The sequence below is a fragment of the Phalacrocorax aristotelis genome, chromosome 2 (assembly GCF_949628215.1).
Source record: "Phalacrocorax aristotelis chromosome 2, bGulAri2.1, whole genome shotgun sequence".
Classification (NCBI taxonomy): Eukaryota; Metazoa; Chordata; class Aves; order Suliformes; family Phalacrocoracidae; genus Phalacrocorax; species Phalacrocorax aristotelis.
Genome location: NC_134277.1, coordinates 16,644,500 through 16,660,958, shown reverse-complemented (window position 1 = coordinate 16,660,958; position 16,459 = coordinate 16,644,500). Strand labels below are relative to the sequence as shown.

Genomic DNA, 16,459 nt, shown 5'->3' with positions numbered 1-16,459 from the left:
ACATCTCATCAAGTTTTTGTGAAGTTTAAAGTTGGTAGTTGCACTATGAGGTGCAAATCAAGACTGAAGTGCTATCAAGAAACAGAAGTGGACCCTGATTTTTTATATCTTTCTACATATAATTATATATAGAGAATATATGTATACACATACACACACACATATAGTCCCCTGTGTCTAAAGCACGATGCAGTATGCATGGCAGCCATCTGTTAGCTCACACTATCTATATAATCGGCAGGACGCCGCGGGAAGCACCTTTATTCAATATCAACAGGGAAAGCAGTCAAATCAAGGTCACTCAAGGACCTCACGTTTAGTGTTACAACACTTTACCGCAGGATAAAGCTTCTTCTAAATACTTAAAGAGAAACAATGGTTATGTGCAACACGGTACGAAGTTTCTGTGGTAGCATGAATCATTTCTAAACAATATCCTGGCAATCCATCAAGCTGTCTAGAAAAGAAATGCGTATACAACACTATTAGATATGTTGAACAACCAGTTGAGAGTCCAGAAAGTTTGTTAACAGTATTTTTGGTATTTACCATACATAATATTTTATTAGAGTATTTCTTTACATTAGCATATTTGTTGCAGAAGTCCCATCACATCAATGACACTGAAAATGCAAGTGTATCCAATCTGTCAGATTTGCAGACTTCACACTAGACTATTTATGACTATTCAAGTTGCAATAAAGGAATGTTTAATCCTTGCAAATAGCAAGTATGGGCTATTATCATACTTGATCGCAATACCTCTTAAGCCAGCACCACTCCATCTCAGTGCTGCACTGGTAATAAATATTTTTCAAGCCAGGAGGTGACCAGAGCAGCAAAGTGATTCAACTGAACAATAAGCCACGGCAGCAAGAGAAAGATAGCGACCACATACACTAGACACCACCAGAAAACATACATAAAACTCTGCTCTTCAGCACTGCGTTTAAACAGAACACTGGGAAGCTACTTAATTTAACTGAATGATCCAAAGATCATCCAGAAGCCCCAAGCAAACCATTAAAAAAAGAAAAAAGGAATAATTAAAACTATGTTAATTAAATTCAAAATGCAATATGTAACTTCAGATTTAAGTCAGGAGCCAGTAAGTTCCAATCATGAATTTGATTACAGACGAAGGTAAAGCCAGATAATGTAGCATCAAAACCCAGCACTAGCAATATGCTCAATTCATTCAGACAGCTCCTTTTACTTTTCATTTACAAAACTGTTTTATCAGAGAACTAGAACTGAAATATAGACTCCAAACACCCATGTCAGTCTGCAGAGCATCGTTGTACACAAGCTTTAAGTCTCTGTCAAAACAGTTTACAAAAGAATAGACAGGACAAGCAGATAAAAACTGTTGGAAAAGGGGGAATAAAGTGCTAAAATTAAGGTTGCTTTACTTCTCAACAATCTCTCAGCCATTTCAGCATCAATAATTTCAATACCAACTTAAAAATCAGGAGTCCTCTGTATGCAATACTAAATATGTGCACCCACTAGCATGTAAGGTTTTGCAAAGCCTTCACACAGGAACTATTCCATGCCTCTGCTCATACTTTTCACTTCTTCCATGCTATTTTCAGCACTATTACCTCCTTTTCAAGATGAGAGGCCAACAACCATATGCTATTTAAAAATACAGAAATACCACGAAATCAAGAGTTCTGCTTTTTTTTTTTTTGCTGTTTCCTACTATTGACATTCTCTATGCTTTTTTGATTGCTTCTCTGCATTAACCTAGCACTTTCATGAAACAATCTACTGAAAAAGTTTGTCTTCCCCTAGAAGTAGCTCAGAAGCCATATTAAGATAGAATAAATTTAAAAATTCTAAATATAATCTAACACTATGTTGACCAATTACTCACCATCACAAAAGCCTTTTGAAAGTCTTCAATTCTTCCTATCCTGGAAGATTGTTTTGTCCAGAAGTATTGTCCTTTGGCATTAGAACAGACCTCATGTAAGGGCAAAACTCATTTCTTTCCATCGTTTTTAAATCAAACATATCTGGCAAGGCATGTCAGAGAAATATCAGCTGTTTGGGTACTAGATACACATAGATTTTACTTTCCTTTTTTTAAGCACAAATGTCTACTATTCCAGAGAGAGCTGCCTAAAAAAAAAAAAGAAAAAAGTGTTCTGCATTTTATTCTACCGAGTCATACGTTCCCTACTGTTTTGTCACACTGCTGTGAAACAAATGACACTTTCTTTAGAATTCTGCAAAATAACAGCACATTACTCCATAGGCAAGCACTGCAATATTAAACAACTGCCTAGATAATAACTAGGTAAAGACATACCAAATGCAATTGTTTATATTCAGAGTTATGTGCAAGAACAAGATATGATCAAATACTCTCATAGGGGTTATTGTTTATTACAAAGCAATTTCAGTTTATTCTATGTCTGGAGGTTCCCAACTTAAAACCGACAGAAGCACTGCCAACGGAGAACAAGCAAGTCCCCGGTATCTCCAGCTGCTTTCAGTTTAGGCAGCAGTCAGACAAAACACCCATTCCTTTTCCTAGGGCTGCTTTTCTGTTTAAGCATTTACTCCACCATCCATAAAGGTTCTGCTGTCACCCCTGCTGAGGTTGGTGTTTTGCATCACTTCAAAGGAAAAGGCAGGTGGGACAGCAGGCACCAAAATTCATATTGCACACTAGAAATTACACTTTTCTAGATGGAAAAAAAAAAGAAAATTCCTTATTATTACTTATTCCTTAAGCACTGCAGCTTGAGCTTCATTTGAGCTAATAAGTAGTTCTATCAGGATGAAAGGCACCGATTTATTAATGGAAGCTGTTGCCTTGGAAGTTCCACTTTATCATTTTCTGCATGGAATTAAGGTAAATAGGGGTGAAAAGTCAGAAGACTGTGTTGGCACTTGCAGAATTTTGACAGTGCTTTAGATGTTTGCTTCAATTCTGAAAGCACAACACGAAACTGCACTTACCAAGTAGCTTACTCAGCTGAGCATTCAGACACCAGTATTAGAACAAGCCAGTCAACTAAAACCAGCTTGCCTCCCAGGTTACAATTTTTTGACAATTGCCTCACATCAGTAATATTTGCGTGGGCTTGGTTTGTTCATTTGTTTGTTTGTTTTAAAGGTCAATCTGATTTGCAGCAGGGAAGTCCAGAGGCACATAGGGGCTGTAGGCAGTGTTAGTGGGACACAATGCCTTCTCACTCTAGGGCACCTAAATCCAGAATTACTCACTCGGAGCAAGAGGGACAACTGTCTGCTAGCTGACTTACATATTAAAAATACTGAGACAGAGCTGATCACAAACAGCACCAGTGTAAAGTGAAACTATCCAGAACTGTTGTCAATGGATAGGAAACAAAAAAAAAAGCCAGGAAAACTATTCTTTAAAGGTTCTGGACATAAAACACTCAGAGTTACTGATGTAACTCAAAACATTTCAAGCTGTTTACAAAGTTCTAGCAGCAGTTACTGGAATTACAAAAAAAAAGGTTTAATTTTTTACAAAATTACTTAAGTTTTTAGTTCCTTGGCACTGAAAGTTATTCTTCACCTCATTATATTGGGCATATTTCAACATTTAACATCATTAGAATATCAAATGCTGATTTTAAGGAGTTGATATTAAAAAGATGGTACTTAAAACAAATTAAAAATATTACATTATACATACCAACATGAATCTGCAAACATGCTCAGTTTTATTGAGAAAAAAGTCCTGTATGTAGCATGCTTCCTTCATACTGTCAAATTATTTATTCCTTGGGCAAATGAATGAAATAAAAAATAGCATGAAATCACTTATAATAGAAGCAAATTAATTCTGGCCTCCACAAAACCAGTAACAGCCATTTATCTTGGAGGTTTAATGTTTGACCAACAAGGCATTCTAACAGTAATGATTTGCCACCAGTCTTTCTACTAAGTGACAAAGTCAAGAATGCCAAGATCTCCAGAAGACACACTCACACCTTCTACAAGAAACCAAAAGGTTTGTTTTCTCAATTAAAAAAAATTACAATGATCCCACAGAAATTGCAGAGGTAAGACAGAAAGACCTCTTTGTAAGATCTTTACTTCTCAGAATTAATCAAAGCAAAACAGCCATCCTAGTGATAATCCCCTTTAGTGCTTCACAGTTTATGCAATAGTCAATTACTAAAGAGGATGAAAGACAGAACAATCTTTGCAAATAGGTCACTGTCTATATTTATAATGATTAAAACCTGCCTGCTACTAAAATAAACTTTTAATAAACACAAAAAGTAACATTAAGACAATGCATGTATTTTACTATTAAATGTATTCTGTCTCCTACAATGGAAGAGGAGGTAGCACTTATCAGAAACAAAGTTATTTCACATAGGTTATGCATTAGCATTGCTGAAAGCAGATTTTAATTTTTGTCTGTAACGACTTTATTCCAAAGCATCATCCTCATAAAGATAATACCTAACCATTCTTGACATTATGTCTGAACTTACCCAACTCTTTCCCTGTTTGCATGCCTTCTCTCTCAAAACTTCTTAGTAGATTTTACCTGCAAACACTGCTCAAAGCTCCTTTTCAAGACCACTTTGAATGTCTTCCACTTTTGCTTCAACTTTTCTTTCCTGTTCAGGCATGGCTAAACATGTAATTTTTTTTCTTCAGAACAATTACTCATGGCTCTCTTGCACACTGCTGGGACCTTCCATATGGTTCTTTCAAGTACTGTCTGTCTTCTGCTACATAATTCTTCTCTTTCAAAGTTTTCCTTTTTCCCCCATCCCTGGCCTCTCGGAGGAGCATTTTCTGCCTTTCCTGTGGGATCAGGACATCACACCTGACACCAATTTCCTAAAATTTTATAGAATTTCATTGATTCTCACCAATTCAAGCACCACCATTGTGTCAGTGATTCTTAAGCCCTCCTATACACTCCTGAATGATTGAATTCAATTCCAGTTCTACCTGCAGTTACCTTCTCCACCAGAGACTTAAATCCAGTTAAATTGGAGCTTGTTTCCTCTCAGTTCCTTTAATTACCTGCAGCCTTCCTACAGTTCCAGCCCATAAACTAACATCCAATTCTTACAATGCCTTATGCACCAGAGTTGCACTCAATAGCTGGATTTTCTTTGCGTAAGATGTCAAGAATGTTCATTACCCAGTCCTGATCTTTCTCATAACCAGATCATTTGCTTACATCCTCATTAGCAAATTCTTCTGCTCACTCTGTCACCTCTCTATCTTTCATTTCATGTAATATTTTGGCTGCTAAAAAATTCTTCCTTTATGCAGTACTTCGGAGACTCCAGATTTTCAAGTATTTCCACAGCTGGCAAGCCTATGAGCTCGAAACTGTACAGTTGGAGAACCTGCGCTTCATTACTGGAAAGGAGAAGGAGGATAATCTTCAGAGAATAATGTAACCACCTCTTAGAAGAATCTCATAACATATGCATTCCTCTGCATCTCATACATTTGCACTCAGGACACTGAAAACACACTGAAGGCTGGGCTAGGGCTGAATATTGTCACCTCATCCTTCCCAGAAAAATCACCTACACAAAGGTACGATTATTAAGGTCATTCTAGCTTCTAATCTTACAAATTTAAGAGAAAACACCTGTAGCTTAGAGTTTATTATAATGCAGACTGCATAAAACTGAACTCCACAGCAGGCAGGGGAGGGAGAACCACAGTCAGTCTTGTGAAATGAAATCCTGTTTGTGCGTGAAAGCTGGGAACTTGATGTTCTCACTACAGACTAAGAGCAATAAAAACAGCTTTCTGAGCCATTAATTTCTGCACAGCTGATTTCTGCTAAACAATGCTCATTATTGAAAGAATTCTAAAAAAATGCGAGGCTGTTCCAGCAAGAAGACTGGCACTCTGAATATCTGACTGAACTAACGGTGACATCAGTGCTACTACTGCTTTAATCCCTATGGCTACTAAATGTCAAACGTTTTCATTGTATTTTAAGAGCCTGTGATTGCACACAATGAGATTAAGTTACGTCACAGTTTTAAAATAAGACAATTGCAAGGCACAGTGACCACCCGCATTCTTGTCATCCGAGACCGCGATAATGGCAAGTTCCTCAGTAACATCAGTGAGAAGCTGCGATGCTTTTTCCACGGCCGAAATGCAGCATTTTTAGGATTTGTAATTTTTAAGCACTGAAAACTCCCATCTTCAGATCTTCCATAACCCAGTGAGTCTACAAATATGTGCATAGCTGCCCCACTCAAATCCCAACTTATAAATAGGTTGTAGCATTGAGTCAAGTATACTTGGTGAGGTGGGAGGGGGAGAAAGGTGAAAAGATTAAGTGTCCCTGCATCAACAAAGTCCGGTGGAAACTGAGCAGCAGGCCATATATTTCTTACTGTTCACAAAAGACACCCATATAACATTAATTTCATCTACTTTAGAGAAGGAGATGCACCAAACTGTAGTCAACACAGTAGAAGGAACTGTCTTAACATACAATATAAACTTTAGCATGGTAAACCATTTAGTGTGGTAAACCCGTTTAAATAGTTTAAATAATAGGAAATACTTTCTAAACATTCCTTAGTATTTTCATAATTTTCTGGCAACTGATTACAATGGCAGTAGACGGGCTACTATGCACATTTCCCAAATAAATATCTAATAATTATTTTATCCTTCCAAGTTCTAAGTGGCTCATATCAACTACAGTGAGATAGGACACTACTGTAAAGAAAGTGCAAGACAACCGATCAATCTTCACGTTGCATAAGTGAGAAATTACAAAAAAAAAAATACAATCCAGTAATCCTATTTATTCTTTATTATTTGCAGGGGTAGAAGTTAAAATCAAATAGTCATAAAAGATACAAATATTAGAGGCATTAAGTCCCATAACTAGAGAGACACTGAATTTCAAGAATGAGGCCAAGAGTAGAATAGGATACCAAAAAACTGCTGATTCCAAGTATTTCAATAAATAGGTATATATGAGCTCATACAGTTCAAGACTACATAAATCACCAAATCAATCTTGTATCTTTAAGGTCTTCCCACACTCACTTATTAACTAAGCAGCTTTGTCTTCTTTGTGTCTTATTAGCAAAGTACTGATTCACAGCTCTCCGTGATGAGATTTTTATTTCTAAAGTTAGCATCAACTTTTATTTGAATACCATACTTGAGTGAATTCCTTTGGTACTCTGAATACATGCTGGCAAGTAGGATTCACTATAGTGATGAGTTTGTACCCAAGCAACAACAGTTTCACAATACAGAGTAAGAGAGTTCAAGACATTTAACCTTAGAATTTTAAAATCATTTAACATCTCCCTACAGAAAGATGCAGGGAGGGAAGTGGGGGAATTATGTATACACACACCTACATAATTATTTGCATGTACACATATAACATTAGTTCAAGAACAAACCTGCATTACAATAGACTAATTAACTTGGTTACCCGTAACAGAAGTGACCTGATTATCTGAGTGCTAATCTTTTGTTGGGGGTGGGGGAGGCATGTTAAAAAAAAAGACATTTAAAAATGAGAGAAACCACTTTACTAAGGAAAAAGGCCACCAATGCTCAGTTTTAGCCTGAAGTGAGAGTACATCATTCCTGAGATTCTTCAGTACTAATTAACAAACTCACATGTTTTGAGTTTTAATCCAGAGTAAAGTTGTGAGAGGCAGAATTGGCTAGGCTGACTCATTACAAAAGCCTACAAATAAAATTTATATGGAGTTTAGTTTCTGGCTTGATTATTTTAAGTGTACCATTTTTAAACTATTAAACCCACTAACACACAATTCACAGCTCTTTACGCTATCTATACACACACTTAGGAAAAGCTGACAGTAACTAGCACTCTTTTTTTCAACAAGCCAAGAAGCGAGGAGTTAGTCCAGCAGGCTCCCTTCCCTCTCGAAGAAAATACAACCCAAATTCAGAGTCATCTCAAAATAATCTTAACAAAGAAAGAAAAGTGTTTCTGTAACATTCAACCACAAGAGAACGTAAATGGAATTAATCCCAAACCTAATTCTCTCTGCAAGGATTAGAAATATACACATCAACTGTTTAGACTTCAATAACCAGTTCATGCTGAGGTAAGACATTTTTACTTAAACAATCTGAATTTATTAGGAATAGATCTCAGAACATTATCAAGAAATTATGGCAATAAGGAAACAAAATGTGAAAAAAAAACCACACACAGAAATCTACAGGGACCATGTGGTTGGTTTTTTTTTTAGCTTACCTGCACTTGTTCTGTGGAGCTACTGCTAAGCTCATCTCCAGACTCTGAATCTTGGTGAATTTTCTCTGAGCCTTCTCCTGCTGAATCACAAGATTGTTCATGCAAAAAGCTAGTCTTCTCTATTTCCAGGAACTCTGGACATGGGAAATGAGCCACTGAGATGGTTCTATACTGATTTGAAACTTTGGGGGATTGCAACTCATTGTTCAGTTTTCCATTGTTTTGGGTAAGGTCCAGGCTCAAACCAAGAGTTTGACCGGTACTATTGTTTGGTCCCAGATTTTGATTGGCATCTCGAACTAAGCAAGACACTTGAACTGGAGAACATTTTCCAAAACTAGAAAGCTCTGGTGACTTATTCACATTTTCAGTTGATCTCTGCAATCCATGTGCCAACTTCAAAGCATTATTTGGCGGCATGCTTGCTTGCTTAACAGGTGGCATAAGTGCTTTTCGTGGTATTTCCTTCACATACTGTGCTGGCACATAAAAGGGTTTGGAATTTTCATCTCTTTTGACTTGCCACCAATCATCGTTAGTCTTTTTCACTAAGATGTATTTTTCCCCTTGCTTAATTACAATTTTCTTGTCCTTGGCCTCATACTCATAGTCGTACTCCACTTCAATGTACAATTGTCCTGGAAGGATCTTCCCACCTTTATCAGCCATTTCTATTTGAGAGGATTTCACCTTTTCAGACAAAAGGTAAGCCACATTCTGTTTCAGAAGTGTTACTTTCCTGTTAATAATCAGAGCTGTAAGGAAAAAAAAACACATATAAAGTAATTGTCTAAGAGCACTTCAGAAGAAAATAATTTCAAAAATAACCCTGCCTATTCCATTTATGTCAACCTCAGACTAATGAATTGATGAAGAAATGCAAGATGTTCAGATACCTTTCTCAGTGACAAAACAGAAAGTCAGGAGAACAACTTAGGTGCCGATTTAACTCTCCTATTCACACATGCCTCCTGCTATCAAGTTGCTCATTAAGCCTGTTTTCTATTACTAAATAATGTTGCTTACCAGGGGCTTGGTGGGAGGACTAATCCAAGTCAACTTCTTGCTTACACACGGGCTTAATTGCTTCATGGAACTGGTTTCAAAAGGACAAGATTATTTGCTTACTTTGATTCCTCTTTCAGTTCAATAGTTCCTTCAGAGTGCTCAAAATTCCTTACAAAGTCCCTTAAATCTTCCTCCAATGCTACAGCCCAGTCACCAGGTTCAGCACAAGCTGGCAATCCTTGACCCATGCATACTGCACACCCTGCGGAGCCTGCTAACCTTCACCTAACTGGAGAAGATGACATGGGAGCTATGCAACCCACACTGGCTGAGGCTGCAGATCATGTTGCCTCTGCATCTAGTTGTTGTCTATAAAACGTGGTATGGTCACTTATTTATTTCTTTAAAATGCTAGTGAAACTGCCACATAGAATTTCATCTATAACCATGATAGTATTAAATAAAAGTATTTAGCATTTCCAAGATACTTTGGTTTCAGTGGTTTAAATTCTGCATATTTACTTTGCTCTTAAGAAAGCTTTTTGTGGTATCTACCTCACAAAAAAACTGATCTAACCAAAAGTTTAAGGGCTAAAAACAAAAACCCCAACAATAATGAAACAGGATTACAAACCAAAACCAAAACTGGATAATAAATGGAAGGGTAATACATGAAAATTTTGAAAAGAACTTTTAGCATCTTATAATCCAGATAACCACTACTGTATCTGCACCCATAAACTACAAGTTCTCTCTATTTAATCACGTAGCAATGTCACAATTCATCAGGGAATAAGCATCAGTCTTGCCAACTCACATTGAACACAGCATAGCAAATTAACATGAAAGATGTTTCCTTAATCTTGAAAATCAAAGCATGTAAGTAAAGGGGAAGATCTCTAGCATTCAACTAGAACATATGAGAACTAAAGTAAAATGCTGCCACATTTACTCTTATGACGATTCACAAATTAATCTTTTTTAAAAATGCATGTTCCATGATGAGACAAATTATGCAGAAAGTTGCCACTCTGCAAGTTAAGACTTTGTGATGAGATTTGCAGCATTTACCCTGCCACAGAGTGGAACTAATGCAATTCCATGCAGGCACACACACAGAGTGAACTCGGCTACCCTGAGCAGAACTAGGCACAGAAACAACAACAACAACAAAAAGGGACCTCTGGGAGAGCTGAAGCAGAAACCCCTAACAGATCTTCAATTTTTCTTTCACTATTTCTGCTATTTGGTCTGAGCCTTCGGGGTGGGGGGGTGGAGAATACATTTCCCACATAACTTGGTAGAAAAAGAAGCAGCCAAAAAGCTCAAGTATGATGCCAAGACAGAAGTGCCTATCTTTGAACTGTGCCTTTCTCTCTTCCACAGTCCATCTTCTTTTACTTCCAGGAAGCACTTCCTACAGGTAACTTGAAAGCTACCATCAGTTACAACACTCCAAATGGAATCACAGGGTCAGAGTTACAATTTTACTGAGGACTTGGCAGAAAGAGTGATGGTACCACCTTCAACAAAGCTGGCAGTAGGAACACAAAGCAGTAGAAAAGAATGTTAGGATTCTGGTATTTACTCCCTCTACCATAAAACAATAAATTGAAATTCACAGCATTATAGTCTATTTACAGCCTCTGTACCAAACAACTTGCTTACCTGCTGTTCTACATAAATAGGTATTTTTGAGTGCAGCACTGCAGATGTTCAGCAACTGTAGCAGAAGGTAAACATCAACAAATTGCAGCCACTCCCACTCTCTTCCTAGTTTTTGGAAGCTCTGCCATACAAATGTTATTTTCCCTTGTTACCAAACTCTACTCCTCCCAACACTTCTTCAAAGCTGCTACCAACCCCTTTCACAGCTTCAAGGTCATATACCAGAAAAATGCAAGTGTTTCCGAGCTACAGTCTACCTCTGAGGTCTGCTACCTTGGAAGCTGAAATGTAGGATGAGGACCCGTTCACACCGTTTTTACTTCTCCCATACAGAAACCAAAACCAGAACATAAGGCTATGCTGTCCCACAGGGCTACCAAGTGTTTAAAAGCTTGGATTTTTAATTTCTCTTTTACCAATTCCATACAACTTTTCTGAGAATGCACACTTAACATTTTTTTCAAGACATAGAGGTTCAATGAATCACATTTTATGTTTAAAAGAATAACAGAATTTTGAGAAATATAAGTTAAATAAAATGCAGTAGCTACAAAAATAGCTCTATCCACTTCTAAAGTCAGTTTTGCAGCCTCATTTTGCAGCCTTTCCAAAAAAGCAGCACAATTTTTTTGTTCTTTCATCCAAGCTGCAAAATTATCAAGTCAATAGCAAACATTTGGAATGTTGAACATAGGATCAAAAAGAGACAGGCTGCGTTCTGTTTTTGGCCAGAACACTACATCAGTTTTATAAACAGCTCACATCATCAGGATCAAGGAAGGCTCTAATTCTCCACCTCAACAGAGAGAAGCAAGAGATACCTATGGCATAGGCGGGAAATCTTTCTCAGTAAGTCTAACAAATATCAACATTAACCCTGCAGGTCTGCAAACAACTACCATGGCCTTAATTTCACAGTTCCAAATGCATTAAGTTTTATTTTGTTTGAATTTTTTAAATGCAGCTGCTGTGCCACGGAGGGTAGACCGCCTGTATGCCATGCGCAGCCCAGGGGACAGCTAATTGTAACATCCTTTCAAGGGTCCATGTATCTGCCTCATAGAACTTGGGTTAAAGAGCCGTGGAAGCCTTGGCCAAACCTCTACTGTAAGGGGCTTAGAATAATCCAGATGTGAATGCACAATATTGGCATTTGAAGTACTGACTTCATTGTGCTACTAGTCAACAACTGAAGCCATACGGCAGATCAGACCATGTAACCTCACAAGTTTTTTTTTTTCCTTTACCATTCATTACCTGTAAGGCTGGATGGCACGCATTTTGGTAAAGGAGGTTGGAGAACCCTAATTAGAGGATGATAAGCATGAAAAATTATTTACTTCTACAGAGGACATCTGTAAGCTTTAATACTTTAATAATGCCTCAATACCTGATTAAGTGATTACTGACAAAGAATGGCACCACTGACAACAAAGCCCAAAGAAAATTTATTCATGAATACCAAAAAACAGATTCAGGTCACTTTTTCTTCTGGTAAAGTAAAACCCAAACTCTACAGAGTAACTAATGTAAGGTAGGCCACATCTCCAGGTGGAAATACACTCCACCCTTTCACAGAGCATTCACGCTGCCCTGAAGCAAGGGGCCATTCGTGATGACCTGCACAGCCCTGGCTGCTTACCACCTGGGTGCGAGACCAGAAGCAGCCCAGCACCCTGCCACGCTCAGGAAGCAGGCAACGAGAGGATCTTTCACTCGATACCCATGCGTAGATCTTCTCATGCTCCAACTTCCAATGGGAACCACTCCCACCTCTTACTCAACTAAGACTGAGCAAGGCTGGCAACCCTTGGTGTTTGCAGAGGTCAACTTCGCCCCGCCCCCCTGCACCCTCTCCCCATGTGGGGACGCAAACATAGCATCAGGGGCTTTGCATGCAAACATTTGCCTCTAGCTGGATTTCACCTACATCCACTCAAATCAGGACCCTTCCTAATTAGACCCCAATGTGACAGCTCCAGCCACCCTTAGGAGTGTTGGGTTTGGAGAGCTTTAGGTTTGCTCAGAGGTAGGCCTTTCCTAGGGCAACTTAAACCCTACAGTGACACGGTCACCTCCCTATGGCACTCAGTCTTAACCACACAACGATGCTCACTAACTTGATCTTGAAGCGCACGCAAATGGTCATGAAAGAAACATGGTCCTAACACAGAGACGCATGTATACACATACAATCATACGCAATGTCTAATTAATATGATCAGATATCATATTAGACACTATCACCCCGAACTTCAGCATTAGCCAAGATCTAAAGGCAAAAAAAAAAATCAGGAGGTACACAAGAGGCGTTTCACACCTCTCTCGAAATTACCAGACACAGAGTATTTTCTTCTGATCTTCTAGAACCAGGTAGTCAAGCCTTGAGATACACTTTAAAAAAAAACACAACTTTTTGCTATTTCTTATATTTTCCTTTTGGAAAAAACCTTACTCACCATGGCTAAGGAATTGTTACTTATTTTATAATACAAACAGCTGATAAGTTATTAAAAATGCCACTAAGGATATTAACCAGTTGCCTTAAAATTCCTCGTGTGACCTTGTTCACGGTGCCCTGCAAAGCAGCAGCAGTTGACTTGCGTAATCTTTTTCCATTTTCAGCATCAAACTTCACCCACTACTGAAATGAACACTTCCGCGGTGCTGATACAGAAATAAACTCAATTAGTGAGGCTAAATTAGGATAAATTCATATCGGTTCAGGCCAGACGAGATACCCTGGCCACAGCTTGCTGGATTCTATGATTCTGCTTCTCCCTGGGCAGTTTTCTTAGGGGTTCGAGCCATGCTGCATAACCACTGCTCAGGAGACAGGTCACACAACATCCTTCTCAGAACTGAACCCTATTCATGCCTATCTTCCAGAGGGGCACCATGCTTTGTCCAGCATAACTAACTCCTCAGCTGATACTGTCATGCAGGCAACCGGTGCCTGTAAAAACCACCATCTGCAAAGTATGCATCTAGAGTATGCAAAGTTGTGTAAAAATAGATGCAAAGATGTAAATGCAAACAATAAATATAGACGAAACACGGAAAACTTGCAAGCTTTATGAAAACAAGCTTAATCCTTTACTGCTTCCACAGATATTACTAACACAGGTAACCGAGCGCAACTCCCAAGTGAACTAGCTTCCCAGAGCTCACACTTCCTTAAAAATTAAAGGCATAATAAGTAACCATTTAATAGCTGTCTGACTCAGAGCACTGAGCAAGCGATGCATTTTAAACAGCTGTCAGGGCAGCCTCCCGGCCGCGCCGCAGCACCCCCGCAGCCCGCCACCGGCCCGCTCGCTCCCCGCCGCGGCCTTTTGTTAAGCCGCTGACCCCAGCGCCCGGCTATAAATGGCGCGGGGGGCCCGCACCGCCTCGCCCCGCCCGGCCCAGCCGCCCCGCGCTCGGGTTCGCGCACGGCCGCCAAACCGCCGCGCCCCGGGGCAGGGGGCGCCCGGGAAGGGCCGCCGCTGCCCGCCGCCTCCCTTTGTCTCCCGCCGGCCGCGGCCCCGGCAGGTGAGCGGCGGCCGCACAAGGCAGGTCGGCGGCCCTGCCCGGCCCGGCCGCCGCCGGCACCGCGGGCCCACCGGCAGCGCCCAGGTGCGGGGCCGCCTCCCGCCGCCAACTCGGCGTTCCCGGCGGCGCTCGGGGAACGAAACCTCCGCCAACGGGGGCACGGCGGGGCGGCGCCGCCCAGACCCGCCGCCGGCCGCCTGGCACGAGCGGCGCGCCCCGGCGGGCAGGCAGGGCAGGCGGCGCCGGGGGGCTGAGGCCGCCGCCGCGATCCGGCCCCGGCCCGAGTGCCGCCGTGCCCTCCGCCCACCGAGGGCCACCCTGCCGTGCCCGACTGCCCCGGCGGCTCAGTCCTCCCCGCCCTCCTCCTCCCGCCGCCGTGCCGGGAGGCGCGGCCCCTCACCTGCCTCGGCGGCGCGGCCTGTCCCGGGCCCCGCTCCCCGCTCCGGTTGCCGCCGCTCCCCGCCCCGCGCCGAGCTCCAAGCTCCAGGGCACGGCGGCGTCACCGCTCCCTCGTCACGTGCCGGGGGCGGGGGCGGGGGTGTGGCGGGGAGGGCGGGGCGGGGCGCCCCGGGTCCGGCCGCTCCCGTCCGGTCCGCTCCGGCCCTGCCCGTCGGCGCAGCGGCGCGCTCGGACCTTGCCCCGGGGGAAAGCAAGCCTGCACGCCATCCTCGCTGCGACCGGGGCCTCCCTGGGTGTTTAGTAGTTGGCAACTGAAGGAACCACAAATTTTTAATAGTCTGACAGAATGGAAATCATAAAAAATGGTCCTATTCAGCTCTTCCAAGTTAATTTGCTCGGTATCTCATATTATATTAGTAAAAGTTGTGAAGCATCCAGTTTGGGAACATTTATGTGACCTTCACAGCGCTTTCTAATTTTAAGTAATCTTATCTTTCTCTCTAAAAAAAAAAAAAAAATGGTATCTAGTCCTCATGGTTGCAGGGATAACCTTGAAAGCATGAACTGACTGTAACTGATATGGCAGTATCTGAATGAATCTGCAAACATCCTGAAACAACGGCGCTGAGATGTGTAAACTGGCTGCTTTCTATTAATCTAATCAAGGCTAGTGTTGGCCCTAACTTATTCTTTGATTATTTTAGCATACATTATTTTAACAAGAAGGAAAGGGGCAGTAAAATCCTCAAAAGGTGGGAAGAACAGGTCTGCTGAAGGGAAAGAAAGGCAACAGGGAGAGACCTGAGGAGTGCAAGTAAGTGAAAGAGAGAAACAGAGACTGTATTTGAGAGAAAGATAAAAATAGCATCAATAGGTATGACAGAACACGTGGACATATTTTCATACTGATTGATATTTCCAGTATTGATATTTCCTTGATGCCCCGGATCAGGTGGCATGTGACAACATGCAAGACAGGTAGTAAACGCTGTAAATACCTTAAGGTTTTGCTTCTGTGTATCTTGGCCAGAATGCTTGTGAAAATGTCCCCTTGACACCAAGGATCGTTTGTCTTTGGGCCGTCTGTCCACAAAACATCATTATTAAAATTCTGTTGACAGATTAAGGCTGATCCCACTGTCACACCTACTCGTTTGACACTTATTCACAGAGTGTGGAAAAACAGACTAGAGACTAGTATTTCTATTGTAAGGGAAATAACATCCTATATATAGATGTCCATTATTTATCATAAAAAGGCAAAAGAAACATGTAAAAGGAAAGGTTTCTATTCATACTTACTCTTTTGTAAATTATGTATTTATATATGGAAAAGATACAGAGTATTTCAGGGTATCGCGTTCAGCTGGATGTTTTCGCCTAGTAGAATTCTATCTGTATGCCCATTTTTGTGTCAGAAAATAACATACTTAGGACATTTGGGCATTTCAGAGCAAGCTGGCTGCATTTTACCTACTGACATGCCTGAGGTATACATAAAAGCATCTCAAAAATCAGTCATAGTAACCACATTGTAATTATCTTTCCTTACTGCCAAGGCTTCACCAGAGTGCTGCAGGATATGGCATTAGTGATTCA

At 40.8% G+C, this 16,459-nt stretch overlaps 1 protein-coding gene across 10 annotated transcripts in view; it reads right to left on the bottom strand.

Moving 5' to 3' along the window:
* The window catches only part of ARHGAP12 (Rho GTPase activating protein 12), an 80,809-nt gene extending 65,830 nt beyond the window's left edge, over positions 1 to 14,979 (bottom strand). For 6 of the 10 annotated variants that reach the window (XM_075082502.1, XM_075082503.1, XM_075082504.1 and 3 more), the window contains exons 1-2: positions 14,862 to 14,954; positions 8,252 to 9,006 (exon numbers count right to left, since the gene is read on the bottom strand). In XM_075082502.1, coding sequence (XP_074938603.1) covers positions 8,252 to 8,920 — 669 coding nt within the window. In that variant the 5' untranslated portion in view covers positions 8,921 to 9,006; positions 14,862 to 14,954. Of the gene's footprint in view, positions 1 to 8,251; positions 9,007 to 14,861 lie in introns of all 10 variants that reach the window. The other 4 variants (XM_075082509.1, XM_075082510.1, XM_075082511.1 and 1 more) reach the window with 1 other exon arrangement.
* Positions 14,980 to 16,459: the final 1,480 nt, after the last annotated feature.